General features: G+C 45.4%; 1 protein-coding gene across 2 annotated transcripts in view; it reads left to right on the top strand.

Annotated features, from left to right (window-relative positions):
- large2 (LARGE xylosyl- and glucuronyltransferase 2) overlaps positions 1-20,329 on the top strand; it is a 130,075-nt gene that overhangs the window by 72,980 nt on the left and 36,766 nt on the right. For both annotated transcript variants that reach the window (XM_072379833.1, XM_072379834.1), the window contains one exon: positions 19,962-20,150. In XM_072379833.1, the coding sequence (XP_072235934.1) occupies positions 20,051-20,150 (100 nt within the window). In that variant the 5' untranslated portion in view covers positions 19,962-20,050. The remainder of the gene's footprint in view (positions 1-19,961; positions 20,151-20,329) is intronic.

Here is a 20,329-nt window from a genome sequence, read left to right as displayed (position 1 = left end):
TGTAGAATAAAGTTCTGAAAGCATCATGAGGCTTTTTTTCTGGTAAAAAGTAGCTCCTGATTAAATGAGTCCTACAGGATTGAGTCTGTTTTCTCAGAATATGGTTGAACATTCAGCTCCTGTGATGGAATAACAAGCATGAAGCGGCACGCTTTAAAGCTTTAGTCCATTTCTGATGAGGCTTGGGCCAACAGTAGATGGATCAGCTGAAGGTCCAGATGCATCTCTCAGGTCCTGTCAGGTCACAGCTGGATTTTTTCCTCTTTCTTAAGGACATCACTTTCAGATCCTGTTCATCTGCTGGAGATAGTTTTTTAGGCCTGACACTTCTTCTTTTGTCCTCCACTTGTCCAGTTTCCTCAAATGTTTTAAGGACACACTGCACACCATGCTGAGATATGCCAAGTTTTCAGCTAATAGCTCTTTGGGAATCACCTTGTTGCTGCAGAAATCCTATTTTCTGTCTGTCAAACTGTGTTTTCTTTGCTGTTTTTCATAGATGCAGCTAAAGAAATGGGAACAAATGATGTGTCTTTGTGACAAAGTGCCTAAAGATCCAGTTTAAAATGGCTTCTTTGCTAAGTTGTCTGTTCTGTGTCGACACAACACTGGTTCATCCCTTGAGTTAGGAGCCTTTTTTCTGCCTGAATGCTTCATAGCTCAGAGTTCAGTGGCTGAACAAAGAAAAAACACATGAAAATGCTCAGGAACAAGGACTGAAGATGAGGGAAAAAGCAGAAAAACTGTGAAAGAGCTTCAGAAAGCTGCAGAACTGTTGATCAGGACTGTATCAGGTCTCTTACCTGACTTACCGCCTGCTGCTCCGTCACCACCCTCCTCTGAAGAGAACATTTCACACACACCAATACTCCAGCCTTTGTTCAGGCTGTTTCACACTGAAGCTCAGCCACATCTCGGATCATCACCTGATCGATGAGCCTTTTCAGTACAATTCAAACGGATCCACCTCTTTGCTCTCCTGCTCTTTCTACCACTTTGTAACCCTCCCCCCTTTCTGGGTGCTGCTTATTCAGACTTGCCTTGTCTTTGATGCTGCTCTGTTCTGCACCCTGAGGCCATCCTGTCATGTTTGCATGTAGAAGGACCCAGAACAGGGCCGGGGTGTCTCAGATAAATCACAGCTCTAATTGCAGATGTTTAGGATAATGTTTCTGATGAAAGTGGGGCTGGCAGAACTACACTAATTGGATGAATTCCCAGCCCATTCATACTGTTAACTGGACCTTTAGAGTCAGTTATCATCAGTTTTCACTGCATCTGGTCATGTAGTGAAACTATATTCACCTCCTTATTCAGCATCACACTTTTATGGTACAAGCCAGCATATTTTAAAGCAGACTTAAATCTAATTAAGTACTTTTCACACCTAAACCTCATGGTTTTTACATCCTTTGACTTTTCTCCAGTCCCGTGTCTTTCTGAGGGGTTTGTACAGAAACATGCTAACTGAATTAGCTCTCAGGATCCTGAGTGTGCATGTGTGGGTTCTCTCCGGCTTCCTCCCATCGTCCAAAAGCATGTCAGGTTAATCGGTGACTCTGAATTGTCCCTAGGAGTGAGCGTGGTTGTGTCTCTGAGGTCCTGAGGTCCAGGTGTACCCTGCCTCTCGTCCAATGGCAGCTGGGAAAGGTTCCAGCCCCGCAGGGACAGAAAATGGATGGATTCTGAGGCCAAAAGGCGGCTTGTGCATACCTGTGAGATGCTGCATGCTACAGGAAGAAGATGGCAGATCTACTCACTCGGTGCGGTTATATGAGGGCCATCGGATCGGATTAAAGGCTAAATTACAATAAGACTGAGTTATTCAGCTCATGTAGACACCTTAATCTGACTAAAATCGGATCAGATTAATGGATAAATTACAATGAGACTGAGTTATTCAGCTCATGTAGACGCCTTAATCTGACTAAAATCGGATCGGATCGGATTAAGACCCGAGATAACTCGACCCAAACGTGCACTGAACGTGCACGTAGACGACAGACAACTATTTAACTCCCAGGAAGCTTAATTTGATGAAGGTTATTAAGATTAAGACTTTATCATTTGTCATGTAGATTAAATACATGAAATTGGGAGCACGGTGCCTTGCTCAGCCGTGAAAAGGAGATGAACTTCCACCCCTCCAGCTGTCTTTTTACTGGGGATCGAACCGCCAACCTTCAACCTTAGTGGACAACCACTGATCCTGTGGGTACTTCCTGTTCTTCCAAAGGGATCTTTGACTGGGGAACACTCCCATACCCCAATGATTCTGCCTCTAACTTATCTATGTTTAAGATCAGGTTGTTTGTTCACCAGGTGGAGCTATAAGCTGCCATTATATAGGTTAAAATTACCCAGCAGCTGTGATTGGGCGAGAGGACAAACAACCATCCATGCTTACGGTCAGTGCGGTTAATAAGCGCCATCGGATCGGATTAAAGGCTAAATTACAATGAGAGTGAGTTATTCAGCTCATGTAGACACCTTAATCTGACTAAAATCGGATCGGATTAATGGCTAAATTACAATAAAACTGAGTCATTCAGCTCATGTAGACACCTTAATCTGACTAAAATCGGATCGGATTAAAGGGTAAATTACAATGAGACTGAGTTATTCAGCTCATGTAGACGCCTTAATCTGACTAAAATCGGATCGGATTAAAGGCTAAATTACAATAAAACTGAGTCATTCAGCTCATGTAGACGCCTTAATCTGGCTAAAATCGGATCGGATTAATGGCTAAATTACAATAAAACTGAGTCATTCAGCTCATGTAGACACCTTAATCTGACTAAAATCGGATCGGATTAAAGGCTAAATTACAATGAGACTGAGTTATTCAGCTCATGTAGACGCCTTAATCTGACTAAAATCGGATCGGATTAAAGGCTAAATTACAATAAAACTGAGTCATTCAGCTCATGTAGACACCTTAATCTGACTAAAATCGGATCGGATTAATGGCTAAATTACAATAAAACTGAGTCATTCAGCTCATGTAGACGCCTTAATCTGACTAAAATCGGATCGGATTAAAGGCTAAATTACAATAAAACTGAGTTATTCAGCTCATGTAGACACCTTAATCTGACTAAAATCAGATCAGATCGGATTAAGACCCGAGATAACTCAATCCAAACGTGCACTGAACGTGCACGTAGACGACAGTGGATCGGATCGAGCGTTCTGCGCATGCTCCAGATCTTTTTCCCCCTGAAGTGGAAGGAGACGATATTCCTGTTGTTGTCGTCAGAAAGAAAGAAACAAGGCGATGGAGAAGGCGCCGTTGTGCATCGTCTCTGCCATAACCAGCTCATCACAGATGGAGAGGGACGCAGCTTCATCTCGCTCTGCGTTCCCCATCTTTCTGAATGCCTGAGTTTGTTGTTGTTGGCGGTGAAGACGTCAACAGGAAGTGGCTCTATTAGCGATAGCTGAAATGGGGACAGCGCCACCTATGGTACCGGGGTATGACATGCTTTGTGCCAGTGACTCCATTCATTCACCGCCATATATCCAAGGATATTTACCCTCAGATAAGGAGCAGAACCCAACTGTAGCTTCAGTTAATCTCATCATGTGGACCCCTGAGTGTTAAAGTGTATTTTTACACTTATGCCAGTGATGCAAGAAGGTCTGAGTCTGAACCATAAAACACTCGCAGTGTATAAACTTCAGGTGAGGAATCCTCGATACGCAGGTTTATTTTCTGGGGAAACAGAGATCCCTTCTTTTACGGACACGAGTACAAAAGAAATTAAATGAAATAAATGTATAATCTGAAGCAGCAACACACAGTAAAAGTTATTCCAGACTCAGGTTTCCCATCGAGTTCCTTCAGCTTCCTTTAATGACTCTTTTTAATGCTTTTTTAGGAACAGCAACTACAACTACAACTGTAGCTATAATCCAGTTAATCTCACCATGTAAACCCACTGAGTCTTATCTTGTTGGTAAATTTGAAATTTGAAGTCTCTGGTTATATGTTTTAATTGTTCCTGACTGAGGGAAGGAGGTTGGATTTCTACTGAACGTGTTTCTACTCAAACATGTGCAGCTTGACAGCAGCTGTGTGCCAATCTGACCGCTTTGGACCTAGTTTACAGACGTGTTCATTTCTGAATCCCGTTCTCAGACAAAGGAGTGACCAAACTTTCCTTAACGGCTTTTCTTTCATTACCTGCGCTGCGCCGACTCCTCTGTTTTTCTTCGTGTCTGAACCAACTGAACATAAGAAAAACTGCTGGAAAGCTGAAGCCTGGTGAGATCAGACGGAATATTTTCAGCTCCTCCACCACCGTTTTCTGCTGCTTGTTAGCTGATATGAATTTTTGAGGTGAAACCACATGTTTGCCTTGCAGAGAAGTGCAATTCTTTGAGGACTTGGGCAGTTTTTCTGTGGCGCTGCAGCTTCTCATCTCGCTCAGCGGAGCCCCTCTGGTGACGTGGGAATGAGATATGAGGCTGTGGAAGTCTCAGAATGAACAGCATGAAGGTAGCTGCTGATTTTACACCATAGAAAGGTGACTGCATGGTGGGCCTCGTGCTTTTGGGGGATCATCTGAAATCTGCAGAGCTGCCGGGTTTGATGCAGAGCATTTGGATTAAACAAGCATCATCCTTATTTGCATTGACCCCATTCCTTTCTCATCCATCGTCCTGTAGCCATGTCCTCCCCCACTTTCTTTCATACTCCACAACTAGCTCCATTTCCATACTATTAATTTTTCAAACTGCAGCCACATGAAGCGACTCTAACTGATTGTGACACCGTGCTTAACGAGGAGACTTCACATGTCGTTATAATCATTATGAGACTGAAGAACATTAGAATAAGTCACATTTATCCATGTTTCCTGTGAGTTACCAACAGTTTTTGTGTTCCCAAGCAGCACAGACTCTTGGTCTCGACCCGGTTCTCTTGCTTCTGTGTAGTAGTAATCCACACAATACTTTCCCCATGAAGGCCTTTCATCGTCCCAGTAGTTTAAAACCAACAGAAATTAAGATGCTTTCAGGGTGTCGACATGGGTCAGTTCCATTTCTCCTGAACCTTCACAGGCTCCTACTTGGTCATTTAATGAAGAATCTGCTGATAATACAGAGCACGATGGTCCAAATGGATAGAAAATGTGTTCCGACGGGTCTCAGTTTCAATAATGACATGACCAACGTCACCAGAAATGCTTTGTAGCTCAGAGTTTGATCTCAAACTGACGTGGGGTGACTGTGCGGCTATATTAGCAGCGGCCAGAGTTCCTGCGTGAGCACAGACATTTGAACACATCCCTCCACTGGGTTCCTGCTCAGTGCAGAATCGGGTGTCTCAGGTCATCAGATGCAGCAGATTTGGACCCACATAGAGGGTTAGCTTTTCATTACCGTAACACTTGCTGTATATGTAAATAAGGAACTATTTGTCAAGTCTTTTCAGATTACTGAATTGACATTTTTTAGTTATTTGTGAAATTTAGACTACAGGAAAGATTTAGTGTAAAAAAAGGCAATTTTGTTACGGTAATGAACATAATCACTAAAATTACTGTATCAATAAAAACATTTCTGAATGTTTACACTATGTGACTATTCTGAACTATTAATAGAACATGCATGGAAAAAAATAAAAGGTCTACCTTTCATACATATTCAGTTATCATCAATTGAAAATGTGTTACGGTAATGAATTTATTAGGTCAACGACTCAATAAAACATTCCGAAAATGTATTAAAGAACGTGTATTGATCACAAATTTTAATTGAGCCAGTTAATTGAGACCCTGCTTAATACTAATAAGAGAAAAAATAGCAAAATTGACCTAAATTTGTTTTTGCAAAAGTTAGGACAGTTTCGTGAGAATCACCCAGCTGCTGAGGGTGCTTTCAGCTACTGTTTCCACAGCTTCCACCTGTTTCCTGTTAATAACTGTCTCTCACACCCTTCCATGCAATGAAAAGTGCTGTTTAAAGTAGAAGAAGATGCAAAACATCCAGGTTTTTATCAAACCCTCACAAGCGTAACTGTAGAAAAGAGATAATTTCAGCTGCTTCCATCCATCACTGCTCAGTTTTACACGCTGATCAAATCAAATTTCTGTCCGAAGCACGTTTAAAACAGACCAAAGAGTCCAGTTGTGTTTTAAAGCCTAAAAGAGGAAACTTTCATCTGAGAGTCGAGCAGCAGAGGCTCAAACATGAGCTGAAAGCAGCTTCTCAGAGGTCTGGGGTCAACGTAAAGCTTCGAAAACACACAAATTAATTCTGTAGAGCAGGGGAGAGACTCTGGTTCCAGTTTGGAGTCGCTGCTGAACCCTGAACCAGCTGAAAGAGGCCGACTGACGCTCAGGTACAAGCAGTTCTGATAATCCAGCCATTAAAGGCTGTAGCAACACCAGAAAGGATGGATTCCAGTTTAGTTTAATGCTCCACCATCTTCTTACCTCTGAATCTATCTGACCGCCGAAGCTTCGATCAGAATCAAACATGTCTCCCAGATTCCTGCCCGGTTCAGAGAGGCTTTCTGACGGTTTTTAGCCTTCCAGCATTTAACTCCCATAAAAAGCTTAGAGTTTTGGATGGAAATGACAAGTTGTTGCAATAAGAGTGAGACTCTGCTTCAGTGACATCCCTCGCTGCCTTTTTCATGGCTTCCACAGACATGCAACATTAACAGAGAAGTAACCAACGTCTGAATGACTGGAGTCATTATTAAAATCTGGTGGCTCACCTCTGAAAAAGGCTTTTGAATTAAAATGAAATGGTCCAAACAAAATGACCTGTTCAGAACTCAGCAGTTAGGAAATATGAGTCCATAAACCTCTTAAAAAGAGTTCTGGAGACTACATGTCATACTGATTATTTCACAATCCTCTGGAGTGGATTTAAATAAAGAAACTCGGCAAACAGCGAGAAATTATTATTCCTCACTTGTTTTTAAAAGACCGCCTGATGCAGGTGAATAAAGCAGGTTTTAAAATGCAGATCAGGTTCAAATCCAGGTGTAAATAAACGTAGTTCAGGCAGTCTGAGCGAGACAAAGAGATGCAGCGAGAGGTCAGTGCACTGGGAAACAAACGTTGGGCCCAAAGCCCCTAATCCCACCTCAGCTTATTCCGATAAATCGCAGAAATGCAGCCGGGCTCTCGGAGCCGGCCGGCCGGGACGCCGACGATGCGGCAGATTAAGCCGAGCGCCGCTGTGTGACCTGAAGGCATCGAATGAAAATCAGAACAGAGGAAAGAAGCTTACAGTCAAATTACTACAGGACTTCTGTCAGAGCAGAAGAAGAGATGTGCGCCGACAGCGAGAGGGAGTTATATTTGGCCCGTGGATCTTTGTGATGTTCCACTCAACGTGACTAACGGTTTAGAGCCGCGCTCGCCGCTCAGAGCCGGACGCCACGCACACAACGCATCAAGCCTGTTTTTACAGGGAAAAGCACGAGGAAACCTAAACAACATTAAAAATAGAAGAATCGATTAAAAAGAGCATCAGTGAGGCCACAGTTCGTGCACGTTGAGCATCTCGTGCACTAAGAAGCACAACTCCTGCGTAGACGTGCACGTGAGGCACCACGCACGCTCTTCCTGGTTCAGTTTCCCTTCAGAGGAGGAAACAGATGTAGTCGTGATTATCGATCTGACCCCGAGGTGCTGCTGGAGCTCGTCATGAGACTTTCGCCATGGCAACGGGTTTTACTGGTTGCCTTAGTTACACGTTAGAGACCAGCGGTCCTCCCGACCTTCGGGGGGTGGGTTCGTCAGGACAGGGACAGCGTTTGGTGGTTTCCTGGCGCTGAAGGTGCTTCCAACATGGTTCTCATCGCTGTTTTCCAGCAGTTTGCCACCAGTTCCTCTGCTTCCTCCTCCTCTTCTTCTTCTTCTGGTGCTCCAGTGCAGACTGGAAGTGCTTCCTCTTCTTCTTCTTCTTCTTCTTCTGGTGCTCCAGTGCAGACTGGAAGTGCTTCCTCTTCTTCTTCCTCTTCTTCTGGTGCTCCAGAGCAGACTGGAAGTGCTTCTTCTTCTTCTTCTTCTTCTGGTGCTCCAGTGCAGACTGGAAGTGCTTCCTCTTCTTCTTCTTCTTCTTCTGGTGCTCCAGTGCAGACTGGAAGTGGCGTCGCGGTGGATCTTTGCTGCATGCACGGTCAGGCGGGACGGCCAAAGGTTCACCTGATGCCACCTGTGACGGCTTCATCAGCTGCAGCCTGAGACACCAACAGGTGGAGGCAGGTCTTCCCTTCTCCACCTTTCTTTTCAGCAGTGGTTTTTCCCACCGGTGAAACCAAACCAAACAGAAGCAGGTTCCACTCTTTGGCATATTGCAACCAACCTGAAATGAATTCTTTAGCTTGGTTTGTCATGGATTTAAAGCTCTAAATGATGCTTCCTGCTGCATTGCAACGACGCCTCGAAAAGAGAGTCGATCGAAGAAAAACTGGAGAAGCTCCATGTTGCTGCTGAAGGAAGCAGATCCCTGATCTGATTCTTTTCAGCAGCGGTTTTTCCCACCGGTGAAACCTGTTTCTGTTCATGTCAGACCTGTGGTAAACGTTCCAATCTTTGGCATATTGCAAACAGCCTGAAATTAATTCTTTAGCTTGGTTTGTCATGGATTTAAAGCTCTAAAAGATGCCCAAATGATACAAAAGATACTTCCTGCTGCATGTTGCTGCGGAAGGAAGCAGATCCCTGATCAGCTCGGTGAGGATGTGCACGTCCTGTTACAAAGCATTTAATTTCAGAGTAATCACAGGTCCTCTGCGTTTCCTTCAGTGTTTGGGGGGGGGTTACAGCAGCAGACTGAGGAGTGAAGGAGGGAGAGGCTGAGATTTCATGTTTTTAAGCCAGTTCTATCCACTCTAAGGGAACATATTCTGATGCGTTCGTGGAGAGTCGTTGCCTGTTTTCACTCCTCAGGGTCGTTCCCCCTGAAAAGCTGCAGCAGAGCTCAGATCCTATCGAGGGAAAGACGGGAGGCGATGAGCCTTTGATGAGTGCAGAGTCACGAAGCCGAGGGTGAGGAGGGAAAATCAGCGAGAGAGACTGCTGATGAACAGTGACGCTGGAGGGCAGATGATGGAGAAGGCAGCCAATTTCAGAGAGCTGCACAGCGCAGGGTTCAGCGCACGATGCTGTCTGTTGGCAGGACTCGTGAATGCAAAGTGAATTTACTCTCAGTCTCACCGGGGCCCACACCAAAAGCAGCGTGAGCGGCCAGCTGCCGTTCATTTTCAATGTTAGCTGAGCTTCATGAGCTTCAAGAGTTGAGAAAGGCCCAACTTTATGCAAATGAGCAGTGATGCGACGCGACGACAGCCAATTAGGGCCGATCTGGATTCCGAAGGTGGAAAAAAGGCGGAAAAAAGGTGGAAAAAAGGTGGAAAAAAGGTGAAAAAAGGCAGAAAAAAAGGTGGAAAAAAGGCAGAAAAAAAGGTGAAAAAGGGCAGAAAAAAAGGTGAAAAAAGGCAGAAAAAAAGGTGAAAAAAAGCGGAAAACGGCAGAGCGCAAACACAAAGAAACACAAAGAAGGCCCAGAGTACGATCCATGGTGAAAGAGGGAACCGATGTATGGATGGATTATTATATATATCTGCTAGTTGCTATACATATAAGCCCCGCCCCTTTGGCCACTTCCGGCGGCAGAAGAAGTAGAAGAAGCGGCGGGTTGTGAGCCCCGGTCAGGCTGGTGTCTTATTTCCTTTTAAGACGCTCGACATCTCCAAGAAGAAGCTCAGTGGGGACAATCCTTTCACCCCAGATTAAATCCTGATCAGTTTTACTCATCAGCAGGAAGTCTGAGGCGTTAATCTTCCCAGGTGGCCTGAACTCATCGTGATATCGGTCAGTTTATCAGGTGATCAACTGAAGGAGGGTGATTTAAAGAAAGGGAATATGGCGGCCTCCTGCCGGCCGTGAAATCAGCTTCATTGAAATGATCAGAAGCTGTGAAGGATAATAATCTGTTTGCTCAAAGCTAATTCAGACGACAGCAGAAATGAGCTGAAGGGTCGTAACGCAGAGCCGGTGTGTGACAGACGAACTCAGGAGGCGCTTCTGCTCCTCGCCGCGGGTCACGGGGTCAGCGGAGAGCGTTGGAGGAGTTGATTACTGCTCTTATCTTTCTGCCCTAATGCTGGAAGCCTTAATCAGGGCTATCCCCTCTGTGATTAGCTCAGTGCTAAAATCAGTCCCTCAGATGGAAGTGAGACGGGCCGCCGGACCAGAGCTTTCAGGTCTTAATTGCATTATCATACAGCCCCCCCCCCTTTAGTTTTTATCTGAATACGTAATGATTAGGACCTCAATCTGAACATGAAATAATCACACAGTTAACTCCCCAAAAAACGTAAAATAATCACAGTTTTTCACTCTCTGACCAACGTGGGAACAGAAATATTTATTTATTTATTTATTATTATTATTATTATTCGATCCAGAACAAATTGTTCTGAGAAATTCTGTCCAGAACATTCTTCAGAAGCAGAAGCTTCAATGCTTTAAGAGAATAAACCGTGTCTCACCTGAGGGGGCGGAGTCTCACCTGCAGCAGGAAGAGGGGGCGGGGTCTCACCTGCAGCAGGTAGACTGCTCGGTCCGGTCAGGAGGAGGCGGGGTCTCACCTGCAGCAGGTAGACTGCTCGGTCCGGTCAGGAGGAGGCGGGGTCTAACCTGCAGCAGGTAGAGGGGGCGGGGTTTCACCTGCAGCAGGAAGAGGGGGCGGGGTCTCACCTGCAGCAGGTAAGCTGCTCGGCTCGGTCAGGAGGGGGCGGGGTCTCACCTGCAGCAGGTAGAGGGGGCGGGGTCTCACCTGCAGCATGTAGACTGCTCGGCTTGGTCAGTAGGGGCCGGGGTCTCACCTGCAGCAGGAAGAGGGGGCGGGGCCTCACCTGCAGCAGGTAACCTGCTCGGCCCGGTCAGAAAAGGGGCGGGGTCAGGAGAATCGGCAGATTCAGCTGCATCCCTTTCAGAACGTGTCCAAAACATTTCGTTCACTTGTTATTAAGGCGTTAATTTTACAGCTAAACATATTTAGTTTAGTATAAAGTCAACTTATATGATTAATCATTGCATAGAAATAAAAGTTATTTAATGTAAGATTAGGATTTAACAACCGAACCGAACAGATCTGACAGCAGCCTTCCTTTCCTGGACCAGTGCAGGGAAATCTTACATTGTTCACTTATTGTCATTTATAAACTGGTCCAAACCGGTTCTATAAAGCAGGGAGACTGAGTTAAAGAGTTTAAAATGATCACAGCCTGATTTAAAACAGCTTCCTTTTAATCTGGGATGAAAACAGCCTTTCAGCTCAGAACCGGGCTCCTCTCTGGGATCAGAGCAGGAATAAAGATGGCCGATCGGGACCAGGACAGGAGAACGGGGGAATGTTTGGGCCTAGTTTTCTGTCGTCTTTTCATTTCTCGGCTCTGCTCACAGGAGGCTGCGGACCTCCTCGTATCTCTGGATGAGTCCAGAAAGCTGTACAGAACCAGCAGAACCAGCAGAGGCTGCCTTTTAAAGCCTTTTCTTTCCTCTCTGGGATCAGAGCAGGAAGAATAAAGATGGCCGATCGGGACCAGGACAGGAGAACGGGGGAATGTTTGGGCCTAGTTTTCTGTCGTCTTTTCATTTCTCGGCTCTGCTCACAGGAGGCTGCGGACCTCCTCGTATCTCTGGATGAGTCCAGAAAGATGTGCAGAACCAGCAGATAAAAGCCTTTTCTTTCCTCTTTCCACGGATGCTGGAGCTGAAAAGCAGCTCACCTCCAGCATCCCTCTTTTGTTTTCTCTCGTTTCTTAACCTCCTCTGTTGTCTGTTCCTCCACCATCTCTTTTGTCTTCTTTTTATTGTCTAATCTTGTCTTTTCTTCCTTTATTTCCTTTTCCACGTTACATCTCCATTTCCCCTCCACGGTGTTTTATTTCCTTTATTTCCCTCCAATCATTTCCATATGTGTCACTTGCTCCTCTTCATCTCTCTTCTCTTAATTTTCTCTCTCCATTTCTCCTCCTTTCTTCCCGTCTCAGCACCTTTCATCGCTCCTAACGACATACAGCGAATACATCAGCCTCGCTAATTAACCCATAAATCATACTTGGAAAGTTTAAACGTCTGCTGGAGTGATTTCTGCTCAGTTTGAGTCACAGTAGATGACTGTAGTGTTTTTAATAATGCATAAAAGTAATATTCTACGTCTAATCGTGTCTGATTGTTGTCTGAATATTTAAATCTGAGCTTCAGGTTTAAATAACTTGATAAAAAGGTCACAGTTCTGATACTAAACTCGATATGAATCATGTTTGTGCAGACTTCACATGCTGCATTCATGCGTCTCTTCTTCTTTTCTGTGATGCTGCAGAGCAAAGAAAGGCATCGTGTACACGGGATAAAATGCTTTAAAAAGACGACGAAACGTCTGCAAACGTCATGTTCTTTGGGGGAAATACAAGTAGTTTGTAGAGTTTCACTCAGCATGGTTTTAAAGGGGCATGTTATTGAAATAAATCTGTTCTGTGAGCGGCTCACAGTCGAATTATCCTCCTCATCTCCACCCAACTTCAAGCTAACTGCACCAAAAGGTGGGAAGCTAACTCCGTTAGCTGGAGAAATTAGCATGAATCTGCTGTTTCATTCGGTTTGTCCTTGGACTGCGTCGCTGGTTGCAGAAGCAAACTTTGGTGTGGAGTAACACTTCTTAACATTAGCCACAAGAAACCGACACAAAACGCAGAGGAACGGAGGTCGAAAAGCTTTTAACCGCTCAGTGTCGGCAGCTTCAAACTAATTCGAGCTTCAGTTTAAAAACACGGATCAACTGAACTCAAATATCCTTTAATTCAGCTCAGACTGAAGGATAAAATGATCAGTGACACGGATCAGCAGCAAGAAAATGAACCTTAAAACCTGGATAATTACGTTTGAAGTAGTTTTTCTCTGTGATCCAGCAGGGGGCGCTCTGCTCTGCATACGCTGGTAACCAATGAGCCAATCCTGTTTGCCAAGGTGCTGCGAAACTGGATGAAAGTAGTGAGCAAAGCTGTGCTGAAAGGCGACGTGGTTTAAATCTTATATGGGTTCAGTAAGAAGGCGGCTTTAAAGCGGGAGGCCGGAGGTCAGCTGACAGGCAGAGGCGCCACATGGCGCCACATGACCACGCAGCAGGTCCGTTTCCAGAAGCTCCGACAGCATTTTATTTGCTTTTTGAGTGTTTCATGATGCAAGTGGAGCCACCATCTGTTGCGTCACGCGTGCTGAGAGTTGAATTTAACATCCTGTGAAGCAGTTTCATCTGTTCACCACAAACTCTGGGAGTTCAGAGCAGCGTGTGCACGTGTGCGTGCACGTGTGTCTAAAGTTTGTTCAATCTCTATATTTGGAAGACATGACAGCCCTGAGCAACCAGAGCAGACGTCTTTTCACCATTTTTGCCACATTTCACGTCACTTTGCTCGCCACCATGAATTGGCCGAATGTGAAGTGAAAAAACCCGACTTCAGGCTTCTGTCTGCTGTGTTTCTCCAACCTGAATTAGCTCAACATGTGACTCTCAGCCAGACTGCTGCTCGCAGAGATCAGGAGCAGCTACCTGATCAAACCGCAGAATTTTGTCTCGTCATTTCCTGTTTTACTTTTAAAATCACTAACTTCCCTCTTGTTTCAGGTATCTTTTCCTTCCTCCCGTGTAAAGCGTCTGATTATCTTCCCTGATTCCCAAAGTGTTTCCACCTGTTCCCCTTGTCTTGTGCCAGTATGTTGCGTTTCTGCATTACTCGCCTCATGTTTCAGGCCTCGAGCCTGCAGCCTGCAGCCTGCAGCCGGGCGACTCTCCTGCAGAACATATTTATTTGTAAATTATTCACAGTCCTAGTTTATGTATTTATTAAACAGCAGTAAGTGTTCCATAGCTTTGTTTTGCTCCTCTGTTTGTGCAGAGTTTTGATTTGTAACTTTCAGTCGTCTCTGATTAGCGGAGCTTTGCGTTTGTTGAACTTAATGCTTCATAGTTCCTCTCCTCGCGGAGCGGTTTTGTGTTTTCGCTTATTCAAAGATCTTGTTAAAGGTGCGTTTTACGTTCAGTTAAAGCTTCATAGAGCCTCAGTTTTTAAGGGAGCGTCCTTTGTTAAATCCGAGTTTACTTTGTAAGCATTCAGAGCTCTTTGTTTGTTTCCCTCCCAGCGTGGAGAGTTTTTATTCAGAGTCGCACTCGTTCCACACATATTTACTGAGGAGGGCTCAGGGTTTCACAGCCTGTTCTTTTGCTCTGTGAGGAGATCCTCTTTCTGTCTTTCTGTGCTGTGTTCATTTAATAAGCATCTTTTGAATCTGAGCCGACCCCGTGTGACAAGTTTAACCATAAAAAACCGCCTGTTTGGTGTTTTCTGTCAGCTTGGAGTGAGCTAGTCTGAGTAGAGAAGTGCTCACAATGTGCTTCAAGGCTTTTTTCAAGGATTTTTCAGAGTAGAACTTGTATAAATGTAGTTTATAACAATAGAAGAGAAGCGCATACAAATGTCCAATATGCAGTTTCTCCTGTGACATCAAACCATTTTCTGTAAGTCATCGTTTCCGCTGCATCGACCTCTAACCTTTCTGACCGCTGGCTTCACTCTTGTGCCAGTTTCTTGTTATTAGCTTACTTGCTGATCCCAGATGGATAAGCATGAGTGTCACTTCCATGCTCCCTTATATCCTAAGTTACAGGGTCAGCCTGTTTCGTCTTTATTTTTGGTGCGATAGCGTAAAACAGGGATGTCCTGGAGGGCCGCTGTCCTGCAGGTTTTAGATGTTTCCCTGCTCCAACACACCTGATTGAGATCAATGCCTCATCAGCTGGTTTGTGCAGAACTGAACAATCTTTTGAAGAGATTAATTTAATCTAAATCAGGTGTGTTGAAGCAGGGAAACATCTAAAACCTGCAGGACGGCGGCCCTCCAGGACCGGAGTTTGACATCAGGTTCCAGCAGCGATTCACACACATTAAACCATTCCTCCTGTGATGTTCTACTGAAAGACGAAGAGCTCAGGACACGATGCAGCCTGTGAGAAAAGGGCTTATTTTAATAGATAAAGATAGATAAAGTATAAGTGTAACCTAATAACTTCTGATGTGTTAAACGGCTTCTTCTGTACGTCCCGGCGCCAAAGTGTCGATAATTATCTCCTGTTTCGGATGTGATGACGAGCAGAAAAGCGTCCCGAGGTGGAGCTGATGAAGCTGAGGAGGAGAAGAAGAAGCAGACGAAGCTGATTCAGCTGCTGAGCAGAGAAAAACGCTCTGACAGAGACGTATGGAGCAGGCTCGGTCCTCAGCGGGTCGTTATTAAGATCCACGCCCACACTCACCCCCCCGCCATCAGGAGACGTATGTCTGGGAGTTTAATTTAAGGATGTGTTAAGTGAAGCTGTTAAATGGCCAGTTTTCTATCAGGCAGCTCCTTAAAACTGATTATTTCAGCTACTAAAGGCCTCGGCTTTTTTTCTCTTGAATGAATTCTTCATTTCAAGCTGAAAACTAAAATGAATCGAGGCTGACGGCACAGAGGAGCTTCAAACGCTCACCTGCTTGTGCGTGACTCGTCATCCCGCCGGTTTTTGGCGTCGGGTCGGCCGCCTGCTGTCGGGGGGGTTTGGTGTCATTCTGTCGTCGGACCACCAAGCTCGAAGCGCCTTTCAGTCCAACTTGGACACGGTTTCTCCAACACAGGTTGGTGAGTGCACGCCCACCAGGGTTCAGAGTTCAGCGCCAACTTTCCTTTCGTGAGCTGTCCTCACTGCTGGTGGAGGAAGTTTGTGATGCTGGAACGCTATCTGGCTCATTTTGGGCTCATTTTGGGCTCATTCTGGGCTCATTTTGGGCTCATTTTGGGCTCATTCTGGGCTCATTCTGGGTTCATTTTGGGCTCATTCTGGGCTCATTCTGGGCTCATTTTGGGCTCATTCTGGGCTCATTTTGGGCTCATTTTGGGCTCATTCTGGGCTCATTCTGGGCTCATTCTGGGCTCATTCTGGGCTCATTCTGGGTTCATTTTGGGCTCATTTTAGGCTCATTCTGGGCTCATTTTGGGCTCATTCTGGGCTCATTTTGGGCTCATTCTGGGCTCATTCTGGGCTCATTCTGGGCTCATTTTGGGTTCATTTTGGGCTCATTTTAGGCTCATTCTGGGTTCATTTTGGGCTCATTTTGGGCTCATTCTGGGCTCATTTTGGGCTAATTTTGGGCTCATTCTGGGTTCATTTTGGGCTCATCTTGAGCTCATTTTGGGCTAATTCTGGGCTCATTCTGGGTTCATTCTGGGCTCATTTTGAGCTCTTTCTGGGCTCATTCTGGGCTCATTTTGAGCTCATTCTGGGCTCATTCTGGGCTAATTTTGGGCTCTGAATGCAACAGCCTGTCATTTCCGCCTTTATGGAAAGAGTTGCTCTCTTCCACCAGCTGATTCCAGCAGGCTAAAGCTTCACATGAAGCAGAAGTTGTCTCATCACCATGAACAGAGTTCAGTGTGTGTGACGCAGGGGTGAAAATACCTACTTTCTGAGGGGTATGCAGACACACGACTGACCGACTTTATGCCACATTAAAGGTTCTTGTTCACAAAAAGCTTCGCCAACACGTCCTGAAACATTCACAGAACCAGCTCGGATAAACTCTGGATGTTTGGGATGAGCCGGGTTTTACAGAACCTTCTTCTTCTTCTTCTTCTATGTCTGGAGAGTTTCATCTGTTGCATTTCGCCTCTAAATCCAGATGTTTAGCAACGTGTTCTCATGGCGGTGTGTATAAATAGCACTTTTAACCATTTATTAGTCATTTATAAGCATTTTAAGCTGCTTAAATGACATGTCAGATGGTCAGGGTGAGGGTTACAGTAAGTTACTGTAAATACTGCAGGGCAGGACGTATTTCATCTTCTGTTGGGGCAGAAAATGGCCGACAGAGTGCAATAACTGACTCTGTGCTTCACGTGCACGCGTGTAGAATCGGTCTAACATCAGTTCCTTTCAGAGAAGCATCATGGAGGAGCGGATCGTGTCTCCTGAAGAGAGATTTAATGCCGGCTGCCATCCTTCTTCTTCTGTGGTGACTCCCATGGACGCTCTTTGGGGTAGATCAGGCCTCAGTTTCACACTTTGGATGCGTTTCTGCAGATTTTTTCCCTTTCTGAAGTCACTGTTAACATTCCCACCAGGTTTCAGTTTAAATGGAGCAATAATCTTGAACATTAGTCCAAGTTTTGTCCCCAGATGTCTCCCAGATCGCCAGCTCCACATCGATCCCAGCATCCAGCAGAAAGCAAACCAAACTTGTTAACTCAGCTTAAAGCTTCCTTCTCTGTGCTGTAAACTCCGGCTCGGCTGTTTCCTGTTGGCGGACGTCTCTGGTCTTGTTTCCCTCGAGCTTCTGTCTAATTAAAGAGGGATTACTGAGTCTGGCTGTAAAACAAATACAGACCCTCCTGCTCGGATCGGATCGGGCCGGTGCAGACGGAGACAAAGTGACGGGAAGGATTTAAGCGAGGCTTGTTCAGGATTTTCCCCTTTTGTTCATTTTTTCTGTTTCCATGTAACTGGTGTTGACTCCATCTTCCTCAGATGACTGAAATGATGTGAATGATCTCACCTGAAGCTCATCTGTGCGATCAGAGCAAAATGTGCTGTTTGTGTAGAAATGTCAAAGCCCTCGGTGGCTTTGAGAAGCGAGTCCCATAATCCAGAGCTAATCAATGATCGGCTGCACGGACACATCAGAGCGCAGTGGCTTTGACCTTCACTGGGGTTGTTGGTGTGAGTCCAGACGTCTGCAGAGTTTCCTCTCAGTGAAAAAGGAAATCCGCTGAGCAGCAAGAAAGCGGGTCAGAGGTTCAGGTCAGAGAACAAAGGTCTGAGTGGTTGGAGCAGGTTGGCGAGTGCACGCCCACCAGGGTTCAGAGTTCAGCGCCAACTTTCCTTTCGTGAGCTGTCCTCACTGCTGGTGGAGGAAGTTTATGATGCTGGAACGCTATCTGGCTCATTTTGGGCTCATTCTGGGATCATTTTGGGCTAATTCTGGGCTCATTTTGGGCTAATTTTGGGCTCATTCTGGGCTCCTTTTGGGCACATTTTGAGCACATTTTGGGCATATTCTGGGCTCATTCTGGGTTCATTTTGGGCACATTTTGAGCATATTTTTGGCTCATGTTGGGCTCATTCTGGGCTCATTTTGAGCTCATTCTGGGCTCATTTGGGCATATTTCGGGCTCATTTTGGGTTAATTTTGGGCACATTTTGAGCACATTTTGGGCTCATTTTGAGCATATTTTTGGCTCATTTTGAGCTCATTCTGGGCTCATTTTGAGCTCATTCTGGGCTCATTTTGAGCATATTTTGGGCTAATTTTGGGCTCATTCTGGGTTCATTTTGGGCACATTTTGAGCATATTTTGGGCTCATTTTGAGCTCATTCTGGGCTCATTTGGGGCTCTGAATGCTTGTCTTACCGACCACATTTCCGCCTTTATGGAAAGAGTTGCTCTCTTCCACCAGCTGATTCCAGCAGGCTAAAGCTTCACATGAAGCAGAAGTTGTTTCATCACCATGAACAGAGTTCAGTGTGTGTGACGCAGGGGTGAAAATACCTACTTTCTGAGGGGTTTGCAGACACACGACTGGCGCCCCCCATTCATAACAATTCAATAATAAGTTTACAGTGTAAGATTAATGAAATAACGTTACTGTAATCGGATTACTGTAATGAGGTTAGAGTAATCAAATTACTGTTAAAAGGTTACTGTAATCAGATTACTGTCATCAGAGTAATCAGATTACATGTTTACACGTTCAGAAAAGCTGTTGAACAAAGAAAATGTCGCTCTGGTGCCCCTTCTATAAAGTGCATATCCACTTTTTTCTGCAGCTCCTTTCCCGACCTTTGACCTTCTGACCTGGAAGTAAACGTCTGATCATCAGTCTTGTCCAGAAGCATTCATGAAATATTGCTCCCATAATATGATACAATGACGATGATGGAGAGAAGCTGCTAACATGGAGCTAAATGTTCGTTAGCATCGTCTGCTAACAGCCGTCTCACTGACCGACTTCACCGCTTTCAGCAGCTCAGTCGAGTTTTACTCTGATCTGTGGAGGTGTTTTAGCCGCTCTGTAAATTTGTGCCTTTTGTTTTGTTTATTATTTATTATTTATCACCAATACTGGCGACACTCAACCTGCAGGAAACAGGAGAAGAAGAAGCAGCCGGTAGCAGCAGAGAGGAACCAGTACAAAAGCTAAAGGTTCAGCACGTGTTCATTCAGCACGGTACCAGTTAGCTAAATAGTTGTTTTGTTCTGGGATGTATCGGGTCAAAGGAGGCTTCCTGCCACCTGCACCAATGGAGTCGGTCAGGAAATGGACCCTAACCCTAACCCAAGTTTAAGGTTCAACCGGAGCTCGACTTAACTGTGCTGTCAGCTGGAAATGTTCAGAAAAGATGTGATGAGTGCAGAAGCTCAGAGAAAGCTCTGAAACATCTTCTGGACTCTATGAAACCAGAACTGAGGCCCGGCCCGGTGCTGGGCTCCAATAGCAGGCAGTTGGGCTTCAGTTGGGCTGAAAACAAACTGGAAACATCTCATTACTCTCAGGCTGTTCGTGTTCTAACTCACTTACCTCTCTCCAGTTACTCTTTAAGTTGTGGTTTGCTTGGTGATGCTGAACATGCACTTTTGTGCTCACAGAGGCCACATTCCTGAGGAGATTAGTCATTTATTTCAGGGCACATCTGCACTCACAAGCAGCGCGACCCCTCTGTCATTAGGTTCCTCAGGCAGAAGAGGCCGGACATATTTCTGGCGTCTCCTCATGTTCCCGGCTCTGTTTTGGCATTCAGTGTCTGCTGGGTTTGGGAAAGCTTTGACCAGATTCCAGCTTCCACTGGAAACAGTTTGAGATGCGACTGAATAAAGTCTGTTTCTGTGTCCTCAGATAAAAGGATGCTGATGGGTCCTGAAGAGGGACTGAGCCCCACCTGAACCTCTCCCCGACCCTCGAGCTCACAGCGCCGCCGACCCATCATGAACCTGCTGTGCCGCGGGCGCCTGAAGCTGCTGGTGGCGTCCCTCACGGCCATCGTCCTGCTCACCTGGCTCTACCTGCTGGCTGGGAACCTGGAGAGTGAGTATGAGCAAACGTTCCCGGCAGAAAAACTCGCTGGAGACGATTAACGCGAAACATTTATTCCTTTCAAGAAAGAGACGAGTCTGCAGGACCCGTCAGGAAGCTGGCTCTGAGCTGCCTGAGTTCAAAATGATACTATTTCTATTTCTATTTTCTATGTTTACTGGGAACCAAAA

The sequence above is a fragment of the Leuresthes tenuis genome, unplaced genomic scaffold, assembly GCF_036924035.1.
Source record: "Leuresthes tenuis unplaced genomic scaffold, fLeuTen1.0.hap1 SCAF_2, whole genome shotgun sequence".
Lineage (NCBI taxonomy): Eukaryota > Metazoa > Chordata > Actinopteri > Atheriniformes > Atherinopsidae > Leuresthes > Leuresthes tenuis.
Note: the sequence above shows the minus strand (reverse complement) of the source record. Positions and strands in the feature narration are given on the sequence as shown.